We start from the raw sequence: 18,170 nt of genomic DNA on the forward strand, positions 1-18,170 counted from the left end.
TGTCCTGACCTTACCCTGGTCTGCCTGATACATCTCTGCTCTGATGATCACTGCCGCACTTAGTCGCAGAGGCTGAGACACCCTTCTACTCACCTGGACCCTCCACCGCCCTCTAGCCCTGCTATGGAGAACAGCTATGTGGGAGGGCAGACGAGCCAAGTCAAGGGCAAAGGCTCAAGTCAGGCTCTGTGTTTAGCATAGTACAGACCCCTCTGGCCTGCGAGCTTCTGGGGGCAGGGCCTAGACTGCTCACCCTAGTGTTCCAACATGTCTGGACCCAAGAAGGGACTCTGAGTGCTTATTGTGTGGGGGTAAAATGAAGAGGGGACAGAACACTTCCTCCTGCCTGTTCCCCTCCTTTCCTCCTCCTCCTCCTCCTCCTCCTCTTCCTCCTCCTCTTCCTTTCTCCTCTCTCTCTCTCCCCCCTTTCATCTTTTCTGTTTCTCACCTTTCTTTTTCCCTCTCTCTTCCTCTCCCCGCCCCCCACTAAATACATGCAACATTAAAGTTTAGCCCCATAGCCACTCAGTGCGTATTTAGTGGCACTTTGCCTCATGGTCCCGTCTCTGCTTCCCTCTGTCCCCCACTCCCATCTGACCACCCCAGCCAGATCAGCTCAAGAGCGGATCTCTGAAACCTCTACAGAGCTTGCTGGACCTGGTCAGTCCCAGGCTCCAGCCTGCATGGGAGGAAGAGGGTGCCACGGGCCCACTGAGCCTCCTTGCGGGGTGGCCCATACCCTTGGCACCAGTCTGCTCTCTAGGGACCTACCTTTCTCTTTTGCCCAGGCTGCAAACCCAAGTTCCCTTCATCTTAGGATGCCTGCTCTGCTGGAAAGTGAGGTCAACGATGGAGGACTTCACAGGAGAGCAGAGGAGGTCTCAGCTCCAGGGTGGACGGCAATTCCTGCCTCTTCGAGCAGTGTGAGGACAATATCAGGTGACCTGCAGGTCACTCCTCGCAGAGCCAAGGGTCAGCCCACAGGGAGCTGACCCTCTCCAACCCTATCCCTGTGGGGCTGAGGGCAGAGAGTTGCCACTCAGTGAAGCTGACCACAGAGGCCACAGGGACTACAGTCTAGCACCACCAACCCAAGGCTTTCCCTCCCAGTGCAGGCTCTGGGGTCCATTAGCCTGGACTGAAGTCCCATTCGGACATAGGCAAGTGGCTTTCTATCTTTAAACCTCAGTTCTACATCTCATATTTAGGGGTGAAGGACTATTGGACCTGGGTTGGGGGTGGGCAGTGTGGGAGTCAATGAAATGCCAACCCTGCAATGCTGGCTCCCCATGGAAGGTACTCTCTGTCTCTGGCAAGTAGCCCTTCTGCCCCTCCCAACATGCACCTCCAGGGCCTCCTGGCCTCACCTGCTGTCCTGACCCGCCTACCCCACCTACTCCCATCTTTAAGTTATAAGTGAGTGCTCTGGGCTTGCATGCATGGTTCTGTACCCAGAGAACAGATATGAGAGAAAAGGGCAGGATGTGGGCACAGGTAAGGTGAACCAATCACACTGATGCTAATTGATGTGACCTGCCTGGGTTCACACACACACACACACACACACACACACACACACACACACTCCTGGACTGGGCTCTGATGGTTGCATGTTTTACCATTGACTCCAAGAGACCTCTCTCTTTAAAGAGAGACAACACACCATAATCACTCACATATAAACACATACATAGGGATGTACATACATACATGCATATGCACATGCATACACATGCATACACACAGCCACACATCCACATACATACATACACAGAGGCACACACACATACACAAGTGCACACACACACACACACACACACACACACTTTCCAGCTCTCCATGGCTTAGCTAAAGAGGCTCGGAGACGACGCCACGAAAGGACCACATGTCTGCATCCACTTCGAGCAAAAGAAGTTACATCTGAAAATTATCTATAGATGGCTATTATGTCATATTACAACTATATTCATATGAAAGTCATGAAAATACTAAGCCTCTGTAAAAAAGTTGTGCAAACAAGCAGACTGCACGGGCATCGTTATCAACACTTAAAGAGACATTCTCCAGCTGCCACCCTTGTATTGCAGCGTCTCCCCTCCCTTGCATATACTACATGTGATATGACCACATGCTTAGTAAGCTTCTCTCTCTTTTCTATTTTTTCTCTTGTACTGGGAATGCAACCCAGGGCTCACATATGCCAAGCAAGTGCTCTGTCACTAAGCCATGTCCCAGTCCAGTTTCTTCTTCCTGGGGAGGGGAACATGGAAGGGGGTTATGCTATAATGAACAAGACACCACCCAGGGATCGAGGTGACCAGCCCAGCTCTGGCCTTGCAGCCTCTTGCTATTTGACTTCCCCTCTCTGGGCCTCAGGTTTGTTACCTGTGAAGTGGGAAAATGGAAAAGAAGTGTTCAGTGTCCCTTGCTCCCATTCTGATAGTCCTGGACCAGCTGACTGGGTGAGCAGTGGGGTATCAGAAGACTTTGTGGCTGGGTTCGCAGATGTGGAGAAAGGCATGCTTCCACAGCCAGGGCCAGGAAGCCCAGGGTGCTGCCTCCTACCCACCAGTGCCCAGCTCTTCCCAGGGGCTGTGCTAAGGTGAAAGCCACAGCCAGTGGCACCTGATACCCAAACAGGAAGGGCTTGGTATGGTGCAGAGTGCAGTGACCTGGGGGTCAGGTCCCTCATAAGGCCTCAGCCACAGCTATTTAAAGTGCCTGTCTATAACACGGTGATTGCATGCGATGACCAGGCCTGAGAGCACCCCAGCAAATAAAACTCATCTGTAAAACAGGGTGTTAATTATTTTTTAAAAGTAAAACAATTTAGTATCAGTTTCGGGAAGTCATGATCCTGCTTCAAAGCACTTAAGAACCATCCCAGAATTCCCAGCCTTGGTCACAACCTGGAGTCACCTGGGTGTCTCTGGATATGCCTGGAGCCTGCCGGGAGAGGCCAGAATTTGAGCCGTGGGTCCAGTGGGGGATGTGAGTGGGATGTGCCCAGTCCTGGGACCTGCCCACCTGCAGGGCCCCTCCTTAGAAAGTTAGAGACCCCTCCAGACAGGCCGAGTCTCCCCGCTGTCTTGGGTCCCCTGATCCCTGACCCTAGAGGGGCAGGTGTTTGCACTCTGCCCTAAGCCTGCACATGGGAACAGTCCAACAGCAGCGGGTGGCTCCAGCCTCCTGGGACTGTCACAGGCCACCACACACAGTGACTGCACTTCACTCTCGCATGGAAATCTCAAAATCAAGTCCACTAGAACAAAACTACTTCTTGAGGACTCGGCATCAGGGTCACAAGCATCTCGCACTGGTCAGTGGTGCTGAGTGGGGGGCAGGCATGAGGACCATCACCCCACTGGGCTTGTGGTTATGTCTACTCCCTCCAGCTCTTCTACTCCTCCCTTGGTGTCCTCTGCCACTACCTCGCTGCACTCTCTGCGCCAGTGTCTGGTCATCACCACTCCTTCTAGCCCAGAGCTCAAGTCTCTGTGGCTTGAAACCAGCCGCACACCATGTTTTCACTGTGCGTATGTGAGTCACCGGGCTCTGAGGGAGGCCCAGTTCTGCTGGGCTGTACTCACAGCTCCGAGCCTCTTCACTAACATCTGGACTTCTGGGTAATGATTGTTCTTGCCTTCCAGGGCTGATGGAAGGTGAAGGCACGGGTGTCACAAAGTCTCATTAGAGAAACCCTGTGGAGGACTTCCCCAAACACAGACAGACATTAAGTATGAAGTTATCCACACCGAGCATGTGTACACATAGCCTATAAAAATTCTGTACATTATGCCCTAGCCATACACAGTATACATCTGGTATAAATAGACAAATGATGTCATATAAAAAGCAAGTTTGTTCTGAAAACTGTGGCATTCGTGCCCAGGTTGCTTAGGGGGTCTCTGGCCCACCTATGGCCAGTTTCCCCAGCAGCCACTCTCAGACGAAGCCCTGGGATTGCAGGACGCTGCAGAAGGTCACCTGTGTGCCCCAGCGGGCTAGGTGGGTGGGGGACCGTCGTAGCGGAGCATGAGTGCGAAGGAGCGGGCGAAGTTGTTGGCCAGGGCACAGCTGCGCTCCTCCTCGCCGGCCGGCAGCAGGAAGATCAGGAGAAGGAGGAGCAGCAGCAGCAGCTGCAATGGCAGGGCCACGCGGCAGGCCTTCCTCAGAAGCGAACAGACCCGCCACCGTCGCCGACGGCTCTGTGAAGCAACAGAGTTTAGAGTGAGTGGGGGTGCTGAGGGGCAGGAGGATGCGCTGGACCAACTCTGTGACCACACACGTCTCATCCGCCCACTGTAAAGTGAGCTGTGCCAGCTGATCGTGAGTCAGCGTGACAGGATCTAGAATCACTATGGAAACAAACTTCTGGGCATGTTTGGGAGGGAGTTCTAGATTGGGTTGAGGTGGGAAGACCCAGTCTAAGTGTGGGTGGCACCATCTCATGGGCTGGAGTCCTGAACGGTACGAAAAAGAGAAAGTGAGCTGGACACCAGCATTCATCTCTCTCTGCTTCCTGACTGCAGATGCCATGTCACAAGCACCTCAAGCTCCTGCCTCCTGACTTTACCGCGATGGACTGTACCTTCGGGCTGCGTGCCAAGCGACCCTTCCTGCCTTCCTTAAGTTGCTTTTGTCAGGTATTTTATGACCGCGATGGGAAAACTAAAATAAGGGGCCAACGTGAGTTTTGTCAGACACGACACCTCTGCAGGTTTTCTTAAACCATCCAAGGATTTGAAAGGAAGAAATGTTAACAAAACATGTTCAGCCAAAGCTCATGTAAATTTTTGCCTGGTGGACCCATGGTCCCCAGCTTAGGGTGGTTTGATTTAATGACTTTTCCACCTTATTTTTTAAATATTATTTTTATTTTATGTGTATGAGTGTACTGCCTGCATGTATGTAAGTGCACCCCTGTCATGCAGTACCTATGGAGGTCAGAAGAGGGTGTCAGATCCTTGGAACTGGAGTTACAGGTGGTTGTTAGCCGCCATGTAGGTGCTGGGAGTCAAACTCGGGTCCTCTGCAAGAGCAGCTAGGACTCTTAGCCACAGAGCCATCTCTCCAGCCCCAACTTTTCCACTTTATGATGATATAAAAGCAAACATACTCAGTAGAAACTACACTTCACATTCTGAATTTTGATCTCCTCTTGGGTTAGACCCATGTGGCCCAATGCCCTCCTTAGATGCTGGGTAGGGGAGTGCTAGAGGGAGAGGGGACTGGCCATCCGCAGGCTGCTGCGTAGCTGGGCTGGGGTGTTCTACTGTTATGTGCACTTCCGTCTTCTGGACTTTTCAACTCACAATGGCCTCATCAGGACAGAGCTCGACTGTGAGTTGAGGAACATCTCACTGGGTATCCAGAGATGGCCAGTCAACCTGTTAAGCCTCAAAATTCTCCATCTAGAAACAGGTGATAATGGCCACCTCCTCACAGTGGTTGTGAAGATTAAATGAGATGGAACCCAGCCCTTAGGACCCTGGCTGGGTGGGGAGTCCAATACAGACTCCAGCACAGGCTAGCTACGTGACCTAGGGCAAGTCATTAATGTTTCTGAGTTTGTTGGAGTTTGTGGTTGTCTTCATTTGTTTTTGAGACAGAGTCTCCCTGTAGCCCCAGCTGGCCTAAAACTCTTTGCAAACCATACTGGCCTCTATCTCAGAGATCCACCTGCTTCTGCCTCTCAAGTGTTGGGATTAAAGGTGTGCACCATCTTGCCTGGCTACTTTTCTGAGTATGTTTGCCACTTTGCTGGGCTGTGGGGAGGACTCAAAGTATATTAGATAAGATGTACCAGCTTGTATTATACTATTAGGACTCAAGTAATACTACTAGTGCTATTAGTAACTATTTGTACTAATTTTTATCAATGATTTGACTATAGTACTAGGACTATTATTAAGACTTTACCTGCTGACTCCCTGAAGAACCAAGATTCACCCTCCAGAGCATAAAAAGCCCCTGTCATAATAGCGATGATGACCACGGTGATGGTGATCATCATGACAAAGATGTTTGATGGTGCTGATAATGGGGGTGACAGTAATGATGTTGATGGTGAAAATGATGGTGATGGTGGCAAGGAAGATGGTGATGACAGGGAGGATGAAGGTGATGGTGATAATGAAGGTGATGATAGGGGTTGTGGTGGTGGTGGTGCTGGTGATCATGGAGACATTGTTGATGGTGGTGAGAGTGATGGTGATGATAGTGATGGTGACAATGATGGTGGTGGTGGTGATCATGGAGACGGTGTTGGTGTTGGTGAGAGTGATGATGATGGTGATCATGGAGGCAGTGTTGATGGTGATCATGGAGATGGTGTTGGTGGTGGTGAGAGTGATGGTGATGATACTGATGGTGACGATGATGGTGGTGATGATGGTGATCATGGAGACGGTGTTGGTGTTGGTGAGAGTGATGGTGATGGTGATCACGGAAACGGTGTTGATGGTAATCATGGAGACGGTGTTGGTGTTGGTGAGAGTGATGGTGATGGTGATCATGGAGACGGTGTTGATGGTGATCATGGAGATGCTGTTGGTGGTGATCATGGAGATGGTGTTGGTGGTGGTGAGAGTGATGGTGATGATAGTGATGGTGACAATGATGGTGGTGGTAATGGTGATGAGTGATGGTTGTGATGAAGATGGTAGTAAGGATGATGCTGTGATAGAGATAGCGATGGTGGTGATGGCAGTGATGATGGCAAGGATGGCCAAGGTGGTGGTGATAACAATGATGGTGATGAAGAAGCATTGCTGAACAGGTACTTGTGGGAGGTGATGAGGTCTGGGAGCGTTCATCTTTCTACCTCTCATCTAAGCTATCTCATTCACTCTCCTGGCCCAACTACCTCCTGAGAGACCAGCACCTGACTCTGCCTCTGGCTCTAAATGCTTCCACCCATCAAAGCCCCCAGACCTGCATTCTGTCAAGTCAGACTGCTTCAGGCCCATGCTGAGCAGGCTGGGCATATTTATTCATCAAGGACCTCAGGAACTGGGCATGGCACATTGTTTAAGTAGCTGGAGGAGCATAGGTACTCTGAGGAGGCACCTCCTGCTGTCGGGCTGGATGGGACCAGCTCTTGTATGCACCTGCCTGGGCTGGCTAGGCTGAGCTGCCTGGGTGGGTGTGGGGGCTGCACTGACTCCTCATCATTCACTGATGCCTTTGCCTGACTGAAACATCTCTGATGACCCAGGTGACCCATGGTGGCGAAGGACAGGAGACTAAGACAGTGTTGTAGGCTCACCAAGCCGGGCCTTACAGCACTAGAACCTTGTAATCTAGTCTCCCAGGTGGAGGGGTAGTTTACATTGGCCCGTCCCAGTCTCCGTGACTCCCCCAGTTCTCAGAACTGGGTTTTGCTTAAGCAAATGAGCCTGTGCCTTGGCCTTGACCCTCTCAACCAGCTTTGAAGGTTCAGCTGTGTTTGTACTCACAAGTGCTGGTGACTGCTGTGCTCCTTCAGAGGAGGCCCACGGCCCGGTCACCATTCCCAAGAGCCTACCTCTTACTTTAAGGGCCCTAAATTCTAAATTCTCAAATGCTCTTTAGAATAAAAACAAAACAAAACAAACAAATGATATCTGAGGCAAAGGGCACATTTTAATGTGAATCTCGGATGCTCAGATACACACACACACACACACACACACACACACACACACACACACACACCTTCTAAAAAGACAATAAGGGAACTGGCAATCCCAGCTTTTCTAGTGTCAAGAGCCTCTCCACACTGTTTCCCACAGAGTATGCCTGTGTGCTACCCAGGGGTATACAAGGGAGAGAGAGGGTGCCTCAGGAGACAAGGCTCCCCATTCCTCAGGGTAGGGGAGCCAAGGGTAGATAAGCACATGGCGGGGCGGGGCAGAGAATGCTCTGTCTAGCAATCACATCTGTCTGCCGAGGTCTCATGAGCGCTTGGATTCCAGAGTTCTGGGGAGTTCAGGTAAAAGGGCCGACCACAAGACATCTGAGCTAAATCTGCCATTGATGAAATGGGGTGTGGGAAGAACTAAAAGGCTCAGAGTTCAGAGCCCTGCATTCTAACCTCCGCTCTTCCACTTCCTGGATATGTGATCTAGAGCAAGTTACTTAGCTAGGTCTCTGTCTCTTCCTCTGTTGGGGGATAGGAAGAGTGACACCCATTTACCAAATTTACAGAGATAAACAAGGCAAGTAGGTGCTCAATAAGACTTCATTTCCTTCTTCCTCTGACTCATGGGTGCTGGGGCAGAGGGGCAGCTTCTAAAAGCCCCACAGCTTCCCTTCCGCCAGCCTCTCCAGGTCCCTCAGAGAAGAAAGCAAAGCCTCGCCTAGTGCTCGCTCTCGGGCTTTCAGAGACCCTCGTGGTCTTTGGCCATGGGGCCTTTCTACAGTCTGCCCCTTTTCTCTCCAATTCACCTGGTCATTCTCATGCCGATATGAATTATTTCCTCAGGGAGACTTTCCCTGACCTTGAGACCACACATTCCCAGGACACCATCGCCTCCCCACCCTTCAGATCAGGGATGAAGGTGTGCATCACCCTTAACTCCTTGAAGGCAGAGTTGCATCATTTTGCTGTCTGCTATATCCTTAAGCAGAATCCAATAAGCAGATATTGAATGACTAAGAGAATGAACATAATCTCTTTCCTCCTGTGCTCTGGCCATCTGCCCATCCCTCAGTGTCCAGGAGGTGACCACAGAGACACTCGCTGATTGCTGTTAGTGAAGATCTCACCATTTCTTTAGCCCACATACATCAGGCTCTACTCATCAGTGACCACACACACACACACACACACACACACACACACACACACACACACGCATACTCCACCCAAGGCCCCAAGCTCACCCATGTCATAAGCTTCCTGAATGCCTTCAGTCGTTCTGGGAGGCTGGCTACCCCATGCCCATTTTGCAGAGGAAGAAACAGGCTATGGAGAGTAAATAGCTCAAGGTCCCACACAGGTTCAGCTTTCAGCATTGCTGTAAAGCCCAGGCCTTCTCTGTCATCCCACATGGCAGCTCTCACAAGAAACAGCTGCTGAAACGTCAGCACAAGCTACTCTGAGCCTCAGCTGTCAAAGCTGATCTGTTAAGGCTGGTCCCATCCTGACCTGTCATGTAGTTAGTAATTTTTTTTCTTTCTTTCTTTCTTTTTCTTTCCTTTCTTTCTTTCTTTCTTTCTTTCTTTCTTTCTTTCTTTCTTTCTTTTCTTCTTTCTTTCTTTCTCTCTCTTTTCTTTCTCTCTCTCTCTCTCTCTCTCTCTCTCTCTCTCTCTCTCTCTCTCTCTTCTCTCTCTCTCTCTGTCCCTGCCTGGTGCACCACGCCTGGCATTCATGTCACCATTGAGACTCAGGGCCCTTCCCAGGACTGGCTGGGCCTCATTCTCCAGCACAAAATTGTCTCTTCCAGACCAGCCCTATTAGCTCAAGATGAAGGGCATCCTGGCAGAGGCCAGTCCAGTGTCCCTCAGTATAGCTCCCTCTGCTAGTCAGTGTGCTGGTGGCTTCCTCCCTGGCTGTCCTCAGGAGCTCAGGCAGTGTGGGCTGTGTGGGTCCCAGTGGCAAGCACATTTCCCACCTTCACCAGATATCTTCTTCCCTGCACTCTGGGTACCAAAAGCCAGGTCCTTGCAGCCCAAGGCTCACTGCTGAGAGCCCCAAGAACCTTTGTACATCCCATCTGGTATAAGCCAGATTTGTTTGAGCTTGTGTGACGGCTCTGGGTAAGATAGGCATGCCACAGAACCATGTTGTTTTTAGACCCACAGGTGGATCTGGAGAGGGAGGGTAGACATAGGTTGGTGTGAGGGACTGAGCTTGCCCATATGTGGAGGTCAAAGGCTGACATCAGGATGTGTTCCTCAATTGCTTCTCTGCCTTATTTTTTAGAGATGGGGTCTCTTACTGGGGCTGAGGCTGGAGGCTTTGGCTAGGGTGGCTGGTCACTGAGCCCCTAGGATCTGCTTGTCTCCGTCCCCTAGCCCTGGACTTACAGGCATGTGTACTTGTAGCTGGCCTTGAAATGGACGTTGGGGATCTGAACTCAGGTCCACAGTCTTGCACAACAAGCATTTTACCCACTGATCTCCCCAGCCCCTTTAGTTTTTTTCTATCAACCTAAAATGACTCAAAAGTTTTGTTTTTTTTAAAAAAAAAAAACTACTGACATAGCTTAAGAATTTTAAATATGGACTGTAGATTAAGTCATTATATTTTATCAACAGTCAGCATTATCAACACATTTGGAGAGCTAAAAAAAAAAAAAAAAAAAACAAAACAAAACAGAAAGAGGCACCAGGGTAGACACTGAAAAGAGTCAGAGAAGCCGCAGGAGGGGATGAGGTCAGAGCCCCCTGCTGCACAGAGGCCGGGGACCAGGATGTACTCACTGGCCAGGGGCCGCCTGAGCAAAGGAAGGTCTAAGAATCTGGAACTTGGGAGACAAAGTCAAGTTAAAAATTTGACATTTAGGGGCTGGAGAGATGGCTCAGTGGTTAAGAGCACTGACTGCTCTTGCAGAGGACCCGGATTTGATTCCCAGCACCCACATGGTGGCTACAAACCGTCCTCAACTCCAGTTCCAGGGGAATCCAAAGCCTTCTTCTGACCTCTGCGGCATTGCACAACACGGGTGCACTCACATACACGCAGGCAATACACTCATACATATAAAATAAAAAATAACAAATAAAATATTTTTTTAAAAAACCTTGACATTTAAAGTTTGGGCATCAAATCATTCATAATTCAGCAACGCCCAGCTGCTTTTGGATTTTGGGGGTGGAGAGAGGGACAGGCCCTGCGGTGACATAGCGCATGATTTGAAGCCTGTCTGGGTGACTGACAGTATGACTGGGACAAGGAAAGAGGCTAATACTAGCTAGCACTTGGTGGAAGCAGGAGGATCAGAAGTGCAAAGTCATCCTAGAGACATAGTGAGTCTGAGGCCAGCCTGGGCTACATGAGTCCCTGTCTCAAAAAAAAAAAAGAAGGGAGGGAGGGAGGGCCAGCCCATATTGTGCTGCACATGGAGGGCCAGTACTTTCAGAGGGATTGAAGGAACAAGAATAAACCACTTCATAGAAAGAGGGCCAAGACATTCCACATCTGGTAGAAGGGAAGGGACAAAAGCTCTTCCCTGAGGGACTGGAGAGGTGGCTCCATGGTTAAGAGCACTGGCTGCTCCTACAGAAGACCAGGGTTCAGTTCCTAGCACTCAAATGGTGGCCAACAACCATTCCTAACTCCGGTTCCAGGTGATTTGACTCCCTCTTCTGGTCTCTGCAGGCATTGCATGCATGGGTGTACTTACACGCAGTCAAAACACACATACACATAAAATAAAAAGTAAATAAATAAAAAACAAAGCTCTTCCCTGAGAATCTGAGCCATAGGCAGGAGCTCCCCCGAAATCTTCAAGCTAAGCGTGTGCCCTCCAAAGGGAAACAAAACAAGACCTCCAGAAGAAATTTTGACTTGTGAGAATCCCAAGTGTCGAGTGTCATGGGTGGCAGGAGTTAGATGAGGCCAAGACACCTGAAAATTTATGATGTTTAAAACATGGGAAAAACAATCAAGCAAATTCAATGCCACTCCCAGGCGGCTCCGTACATGGACCTGTGTACCAAGAGCCCCACTACCCGGTGCCTGGGAGGCGTCCGCTCCCAACTCCTGCAAACTGCCCTGGTTTGCCCTGGTGAACAGCAGCACTGAACCATCCACTCCTCAGGTAAAATGAGTGTGCCTAGAGAGAGCCACACCACAATCCTGGCCCAGGGCAGGGACTGAGGTGACTCACAACCCAACTGCCACTCAAAAAGCAATTATGCTTTGAGTGTCTGAGGGTGTAGGCAAACAGCCAGTGGCACCACGCTGGCAGATGCATAGGCAGCACAAATTTAATAAATCTTAATTATTCTGTTTATACAAACAAGCAGGCTGAAGCCACGAACATAGCTGGGGCCTCTATGACTTGAGGCTGAGAGAGAAGAAAGCATGGAGAACCAACAGCTCATAAATACTTAGCTTGAGGGCAGGTTTCTTTAAAGATAATATATAGAATGCTTCTAGGCTGGTGAGATTAGACTCTATAGAAGGCACTTATTTTCTACCTGTCAAGCTTGTGTGGTGGTGTGCATGTGTGTGCATATGTGTCCATGTGTGTGTGTGTGTGTGTGTGAATGTGTGTATGTGTGCGTGCATGTGTGTGAATGGAGCTACACACATACATGCACATACCTAATTGCAAAAGAAACAAACATTGTGAATTTGGGTCTTGAATGTCCCCCAGAGACTCATGAGTTAAAGGACTAGTTGGTCCCAGGCTAGTATGATTTGGAGGTGGTGGAACCCTTAGGAAGCAGGGCTTAGTGAAAGGTCCTTAGGTCACCGGGGCATGTCCCTGAAGGGAATTGTGGGACAGGCCCCGGCCTTCTCCTCCTCCTCTTTTGCTTCTTGGCCATGAGGTGGACAGTTTTGCTCCACCACATGCTCCTACCTCACTACAGGCCAAACAGAACAGGATGGAAGACTCAAAAACTGAGCTAAAATACAACTCTCCTCTCTTTATAAGTTGATGACCTCAAGCATTTTGTAGCAGTGAAGAAAGCTGATTCATACATGTCCTCTGTGTAACAGCTCCCTCTGCTCTTAGAAAGAAAAGCAGGGGTAGTGTCTATAGAAGTCTTGGGCTCTTGATTACATGGCAACTGAGAGCCTACTAGGTACCCATTGTTAGGGGGGATCTTTGCCCGCCTTTAACTCAGTGGTCTCATTTTCTTCATTGGAAGACCACGGTGAAGTGACTTGCTAAAGGTCACACATACAGTGTGAATCCAGAACCTACGTCATCAGTTCTCAAAGCGTGGTCCCTGGGCTAGGAGCGTGAGCATCACCTGGGAAAAAATGGGCCAGGAAAACAGATTCGTGGGCCATCCAGGCCAATCAGGCTAGGTCCAGCCATCTGGTTTCACAGCTGTCCTGTCAGTGGCCTCTATCATCCCACCCTGGGTTACTTCCTTCTCCACAGGAGACCCAGGCCCAGCAGCTTAGAAGACAAATAACATTAAAGTCAGCCTTTTCTACACCTAAATCTTTAAAACATAGTCCAGATAAGCACTTAGAACTTTCATGTTAATACTCCCACAGAACTATGGTAGGCACCTGCTAGCTATGGCCAAGCAGTACTATTGTGAACATCAGGCTGTGGGCCTGGCAGAGCCATCTAATCCAGAGATTCCTGCCATGCTGCTGAGCTCCAGCTCCCCACAGAGGCTCCCTCCTCCTCCACCCAGCCAGGTGCAGTCTAGGATGGCAAGCTGTGACTCTTTTGTTGACTGCTGGGTTTTGAGTGCCTTAAACAGTGCTTGGCACAAAGTCAGCACTGACTGAATAAGGAACAAATGTCTGGAAGAGGAGACAGCTATTGAGCAGGGTGAATGTGAAAATACCACAGTGGTATGTCAATTCCAGGCTGTAGGGAATGTGAAAATACCACAGTGGTATGCCAATTCCAGGCTGCAAGGACGCTGAGCTGCACTGGGCAGATGTCAGCTGGCCAAGTGTCACCTACCCAGAAATATTTAGTGAGTGTTGACTATGTATTTGGCATCGTGGTCAGGTACCAGGGACCCAGACTACTTGGAGTCTGTCTGACAGGGATGTTTGACCTGTGGCCCATGAGTCATACACACCCCAGGATAGCTGGGAATGTAACATACCCAAAACCATAAACTTAAAAACATGGTGAGATCTTTGAGATTTTTTTTTTTCGGTAATATCATTGTAACTTTGTAGATGACAATGTATCAAAGTGTCAAAAGGTTGGATGCAGCTGGTAGAGTCTGGTCTGGGACTACATGGATGGCAACTCCCAACCATGAAGGTGCTTAACATTCAGGAGCTATGGGTAGACTGAACACAAGGACCTGGACCTCCATCTCCCACCAGGGGCCACTAGGCCAGGCTAGTGGGCCACCTGCCCTTTCCTGACACTAGTCCATAAGGAGGCTAACGTTATTCTAAACCATGGGGAGTCCAGGGCGGAAGTGCCAGGATGTACTTCCACATCTATATATCAGGGTTCACACAATCTTCAAAATGAACGCATGGAGAAAATCAGCACTGATATTTCCGTTTCAGACATGGGGAGCGGGAGCCTCCGAGGCAAAGCAACCTGCCCAAGGCCACAGAGCCGCTTGGCAAAGTGCCCAGAATACAGCCTTGATCCATGAAAAGCCTTTCTTGGTCCACAAGTCCCTCGCCAACTGCCCCCCTCCCCCGAATTCTCTTGCAGCTGCCAGAGGCCAAGAAGGAATACAGGGTGTCCACATATGGGACTCAGACTCTGAGCAATGATAGATCTGAAGAAACTCCAGGTTCTTGGGGCCAGAGCATGCTGGGAGCTCATGTCATTATGGCTAATCTTGGCAGAAAAACAAGGGCTGCACACGTGACAATAATACACAGGAGCAGAGAGAGTGTCCAGGCCCAGGAAGGCCTCAAGGCACCCTGTGGAAGGCTAAAACATGATTGTTGAGGTCCAAGGCCAGATGCCAGTTGAGAGCTGTGTGCCTGGTGGACACAGCAGCTCTTTTTATTGATTGTTTTCTCAGGCTTAGAACTGAGCTAAGAATGCTCCCTGGGCATCAGTGGCAAGGTATGAGATGCCCTACCACAACTGTTATGGTCTGACTCAGACCTGCGCCCTGCCCGCCCCCGCCACCGGCTCATGGTTCTCACTACTTGGTGTCTAGCTGGTGGCATTATTTTAGAAAGTTGTAGAAACTTTGGGAGTTGGGGCCTAGCTGGTTGAAAGTTATACCAGGTTCCTAGTCCCACCAATTCACCACTCTCTTTCTCTCTCTCCTTCCTGATGGTTAGAAATACATATGACATCCTCCCGCCCAAGCACATGAGTCTAAAAGACCATGAACTGACCCCTCTGAAATCATAAGCCAAAACAAACCCTTCCTTCCCGAAGCTGTTTCTGTCAGGTATTTTGTTACAGTCACAGCAAGTACAGACACCAGGAAGCACCAGCATAGGAACTATTGCTTTTGGTATGCTTTACTGCTTCTGTGGTAGTTCCTTATCCTGCACATAGAACTGGCATGGTCTGAGCAGGTCCAGTGGGCAGAAGTGGAAACACCTGCCTAGGAGAACAAAAGGGTCTACCACCCCTTCTTACTGTGTCCCCCAGGGCCCCATGGACTCCCCTGTCACCAAAGTGGCCACACAATCCAGTTTGCCTTGAACGGACCTGGTTTCCACTGGCTGTCACAGTAATCCTAGCAGCATCCTGTCCCGCTGACCAGCACGTCCTGGGTCTGCATGACAAAAGCAGAGCCCCTTCTCCTTCACATAAATGCCATGCCCTTGCCAATCACCGTCTGAGCCTGGAGCTTCCTGGGAGCACATAACATACCTCTGGGCCCAGCTCAGTGCAGCCCAGAGTCTCCTTCAGTACTCCTCAGGCCTCATGGAACATTCTAGAAAGCCCAAGTGTCCTGACCCAACATCACAGGCCCTCCAGCCCCGCACAGACTCTGCCCTCTAGCTGTGTGGAGCAGACGGCAGACACATACCTTTTGGAATCCAGTCAGCTCTCCCGGAGAACTCTGCGTCTGTTATTTTAGGGAAGGAAAGGAAAGGGGGTAAAAAAAATAGAGGTGAGTGAGACTTAAATCCCAGTGGAGCCTGTAATGGAATATTCATTTTGTCAGGGGAGCATTTCGTTAAAACTTCTGGTCATCTGGACAGCCTGAGCTAGCAGGGAATTCCATTTAATAAGCTTTTTAACACACTTCAGTCCCAGGTGGTTTGTCTGGAAGACCTTGGCCAGCGCTGGGAACCAGGCCCACCAGGCTTGGGCTGGGCTGACACCTAATGGCCAACAGGACAGTTGCAGGGCCAGAAAGTCTATAGCTTCCAATATTTGTGACTTCTGCAATCTGAGGCCCAGGGGACATCACACCCACCTGAGCAGGTTTAGGGCCCAGGAAACTTCATCTCTGTGCCTCAGTTTCCCCTTCAGCCCAGAGAGAATGCTAATTCTGTCTTTTACAGGCTTGTTAGGAGACCACAGCATTTAATAAAGGCTATCATTACTAGGAGAGCTATTGTTTTGTGTAAGAGACTTGAGAGTCCAGGAAAGTACTAGAGCAAAGTCAGGAAGCAACTCAGAGGAGGAGAGGATCTAGGTCTCGGACTAGTGGTGCTAGAGCCACAGCACGGGGGTGTGACTGAATGCTGGGTTCTGTCACTGACTAGCTGTGTGACCCTCAGCTTCTGGCGGCAGGGGTCGGGGCTCAGCTCCCCCTCTGGAGACTGGGATGCAACTACTCTAACAGAAGGTGGCTAGGACAAGATGGAAAATGCATGTCTCACGGGAGAGGGACAAATGACATTGCGTAAGCCTAGTGCCCAAGGTCCATGAGTGCTTCTCCCCCTCCCCCCACACCCTGCTCTAGGTGGTTGCTTTGACCTTGAATACATATGCGTAGGTCTGAATGCACATAGGCCAGCTCTGTCTTCCCAGGTAAGCCTGGGCCCAGATATGGTCACCTTCAGGGACTCCCAAGTACACCCTCAGCACCTACCAGCAGGTGCCCAGAGTCCTTAAGCTTGGACTTGTACAGCATCCAGCGGTAGCGCAGATCTTCCAGGTCATTGGAGAGGCCCCTGGCTGGCCTGAGATGAAGCAGGTTCTCAAAGAGATGCTGGCCTTCTGGGATTCGAGCCTCCAGCTCCTGAGGGAGAAGGCAGCATCATGGCACAGGTTCCTAATGGCCCACGAACCCCACCTGGCTGGTAAGGATGAGCCAATCAAGTGCCACCTGACATAGGCACCTGGGGAGAAGTGGACAGATCCTATGATACTTTCATCCCTGCAAGTTTAAGGCCAGGCCCAGGAACGGCTAAGAGGAGAGAACCACTGGTTATAAGAGAGAGAGTCCCTATGTTACAAGTATCATAGCAAATGCCATCATTAAAAAACCATTGCTGGGGCTGGAGAGATGGCTTAGTGGTTAAGAGCACTGGCTGCTCTTACAAGAGGACCTGGGTTCAATTCTCAGCACCCACATGGCAACTAACAACCATCCATAACTCCAGTTCTAGGGAATCCAATGCCCTCTTCTGTCCTCCATGGGCACTGCATGACACAGGTGCACTTGCACACATGTAGGCAATGCACTCATACATAAAATAAAAATAATAAAATATAATATAAAAAGCCATTGCTGTGGACAGTGTGTTCGCTAGCATTTCTGAGCCTGGCAGAGTGGTGTTGGCATTGGGTTGGGCAGACTTTTCTGTTACAGTAGAGCACTGTGCTCTCCTAGGGTGACCTAATTCCAAGCATCCTGAGGGATGGTGTGGTGAGGGGTCTACAGACAGGGAGCCGGGATTCAATCCTAGCTTAGAACTTGGCTGAACTGCTCAGAACCTGCTAGAATGCTGTCTTGACAAGAGCAAATGGGGTTTAGAGAAAGGAACTATAAATCATTTGATATGACTGGAGACGGGTGAGGGTCGGGGCTGGGAGACAAATCTGAGGTAGGGGAGATAGGTGGGGAAGGCTTGCTGGTAATGCTCAGCTCCACCACTGGGATGAAGTGAAGTCCCCTTAACTGAGAACACAACAAGAACACTTCGAGGTCATCAATGAGTTAACAAAAGAGGGAGGACCATCAGGTCAAAGCTCAGGAAAGGGGGTAAAGGCACAGCTCTGTGGTTGGAGTGCTTGCCTAGCATGTGTGAGGACCTTCAATCCCCAGCACTGCAAACAATATAACACAACCTACAGCAGAACCCTTTTTAAGACACTTGCCACTCTAGAATAAAAACATCTGTGAAACCTATCTGGGCTTCTGCCACCTCCCAGAGGTAAGGTGCTGAAGGTCAATGCCTGGGCTCTGCCGAGGTGGGCACTGACAGGCCACTCCCTTTGTAGATGAGATACCCCCAGACTTCATTCCCAGATAAAAAGAACCAGAAGTAAATCTGAGCCTTGAGTGCACTTACAGCCCAGCTCCAAGTCATCTTAGTAGTCCTGGGAACCACAAACTTTGCACTTGGATTTATTACCCCTGAATCATAAAGCCTGCACTTCTTGGCATTAGTTAAAAATAAATCTAACATTATTTTG

At 50.0% G+C, this 18,170-nt stretch overlaps 1 protein-coding gene across 1 annotated transcript in view; it reads right to left on the minus strand.

Moving 5' to 3' along the window:
- Positions 1-410: 410 nt before the first annotated feature.
- The window catches only part of Syne3 (spectrin repeat containing nuclear envelope family member 3), a 95,354-nt gene continuing 77,594 nt past the window's right edge, over positions 411-18,170 (minus strand). The window contains exons 16-18 of the mRNA XM_029568151.1: positions 16,621-16,770; positions 15,607-15,645; positions 411-4,208 (exon numbers count right to left, since the gene is read on the minus strand). Of these exons, the coding sequence (XP_029424011.1) occupies positions 4,005-4,208; positions 15,607-15,645; positions 16,621-16,770 (393 nt within the window). The 3' untranslated portion in view covers positions 411-4,004. The remainder of the gene's footprint in view (positions 4,209-15,606; positions 15,646-16,620; positions 16,771-18,170) is intronic.

This window comes from Nannospalax galili, unplaced genomic scaffold, assembly GCF_000622305.1.
Source record: "Nannospalax galili isolate Female #2095 unplaced genomic scaffold, S.galili_v1.0 scaffold1740, whole genome shotgun sequence".
In the NCBI taxonomy this organism is placed as follows: Eukaryota; Metazoa; Chordata; class Mammalia; order Rodentia; family Spalacidae; genus Nannospalax; species Nannospalax galili.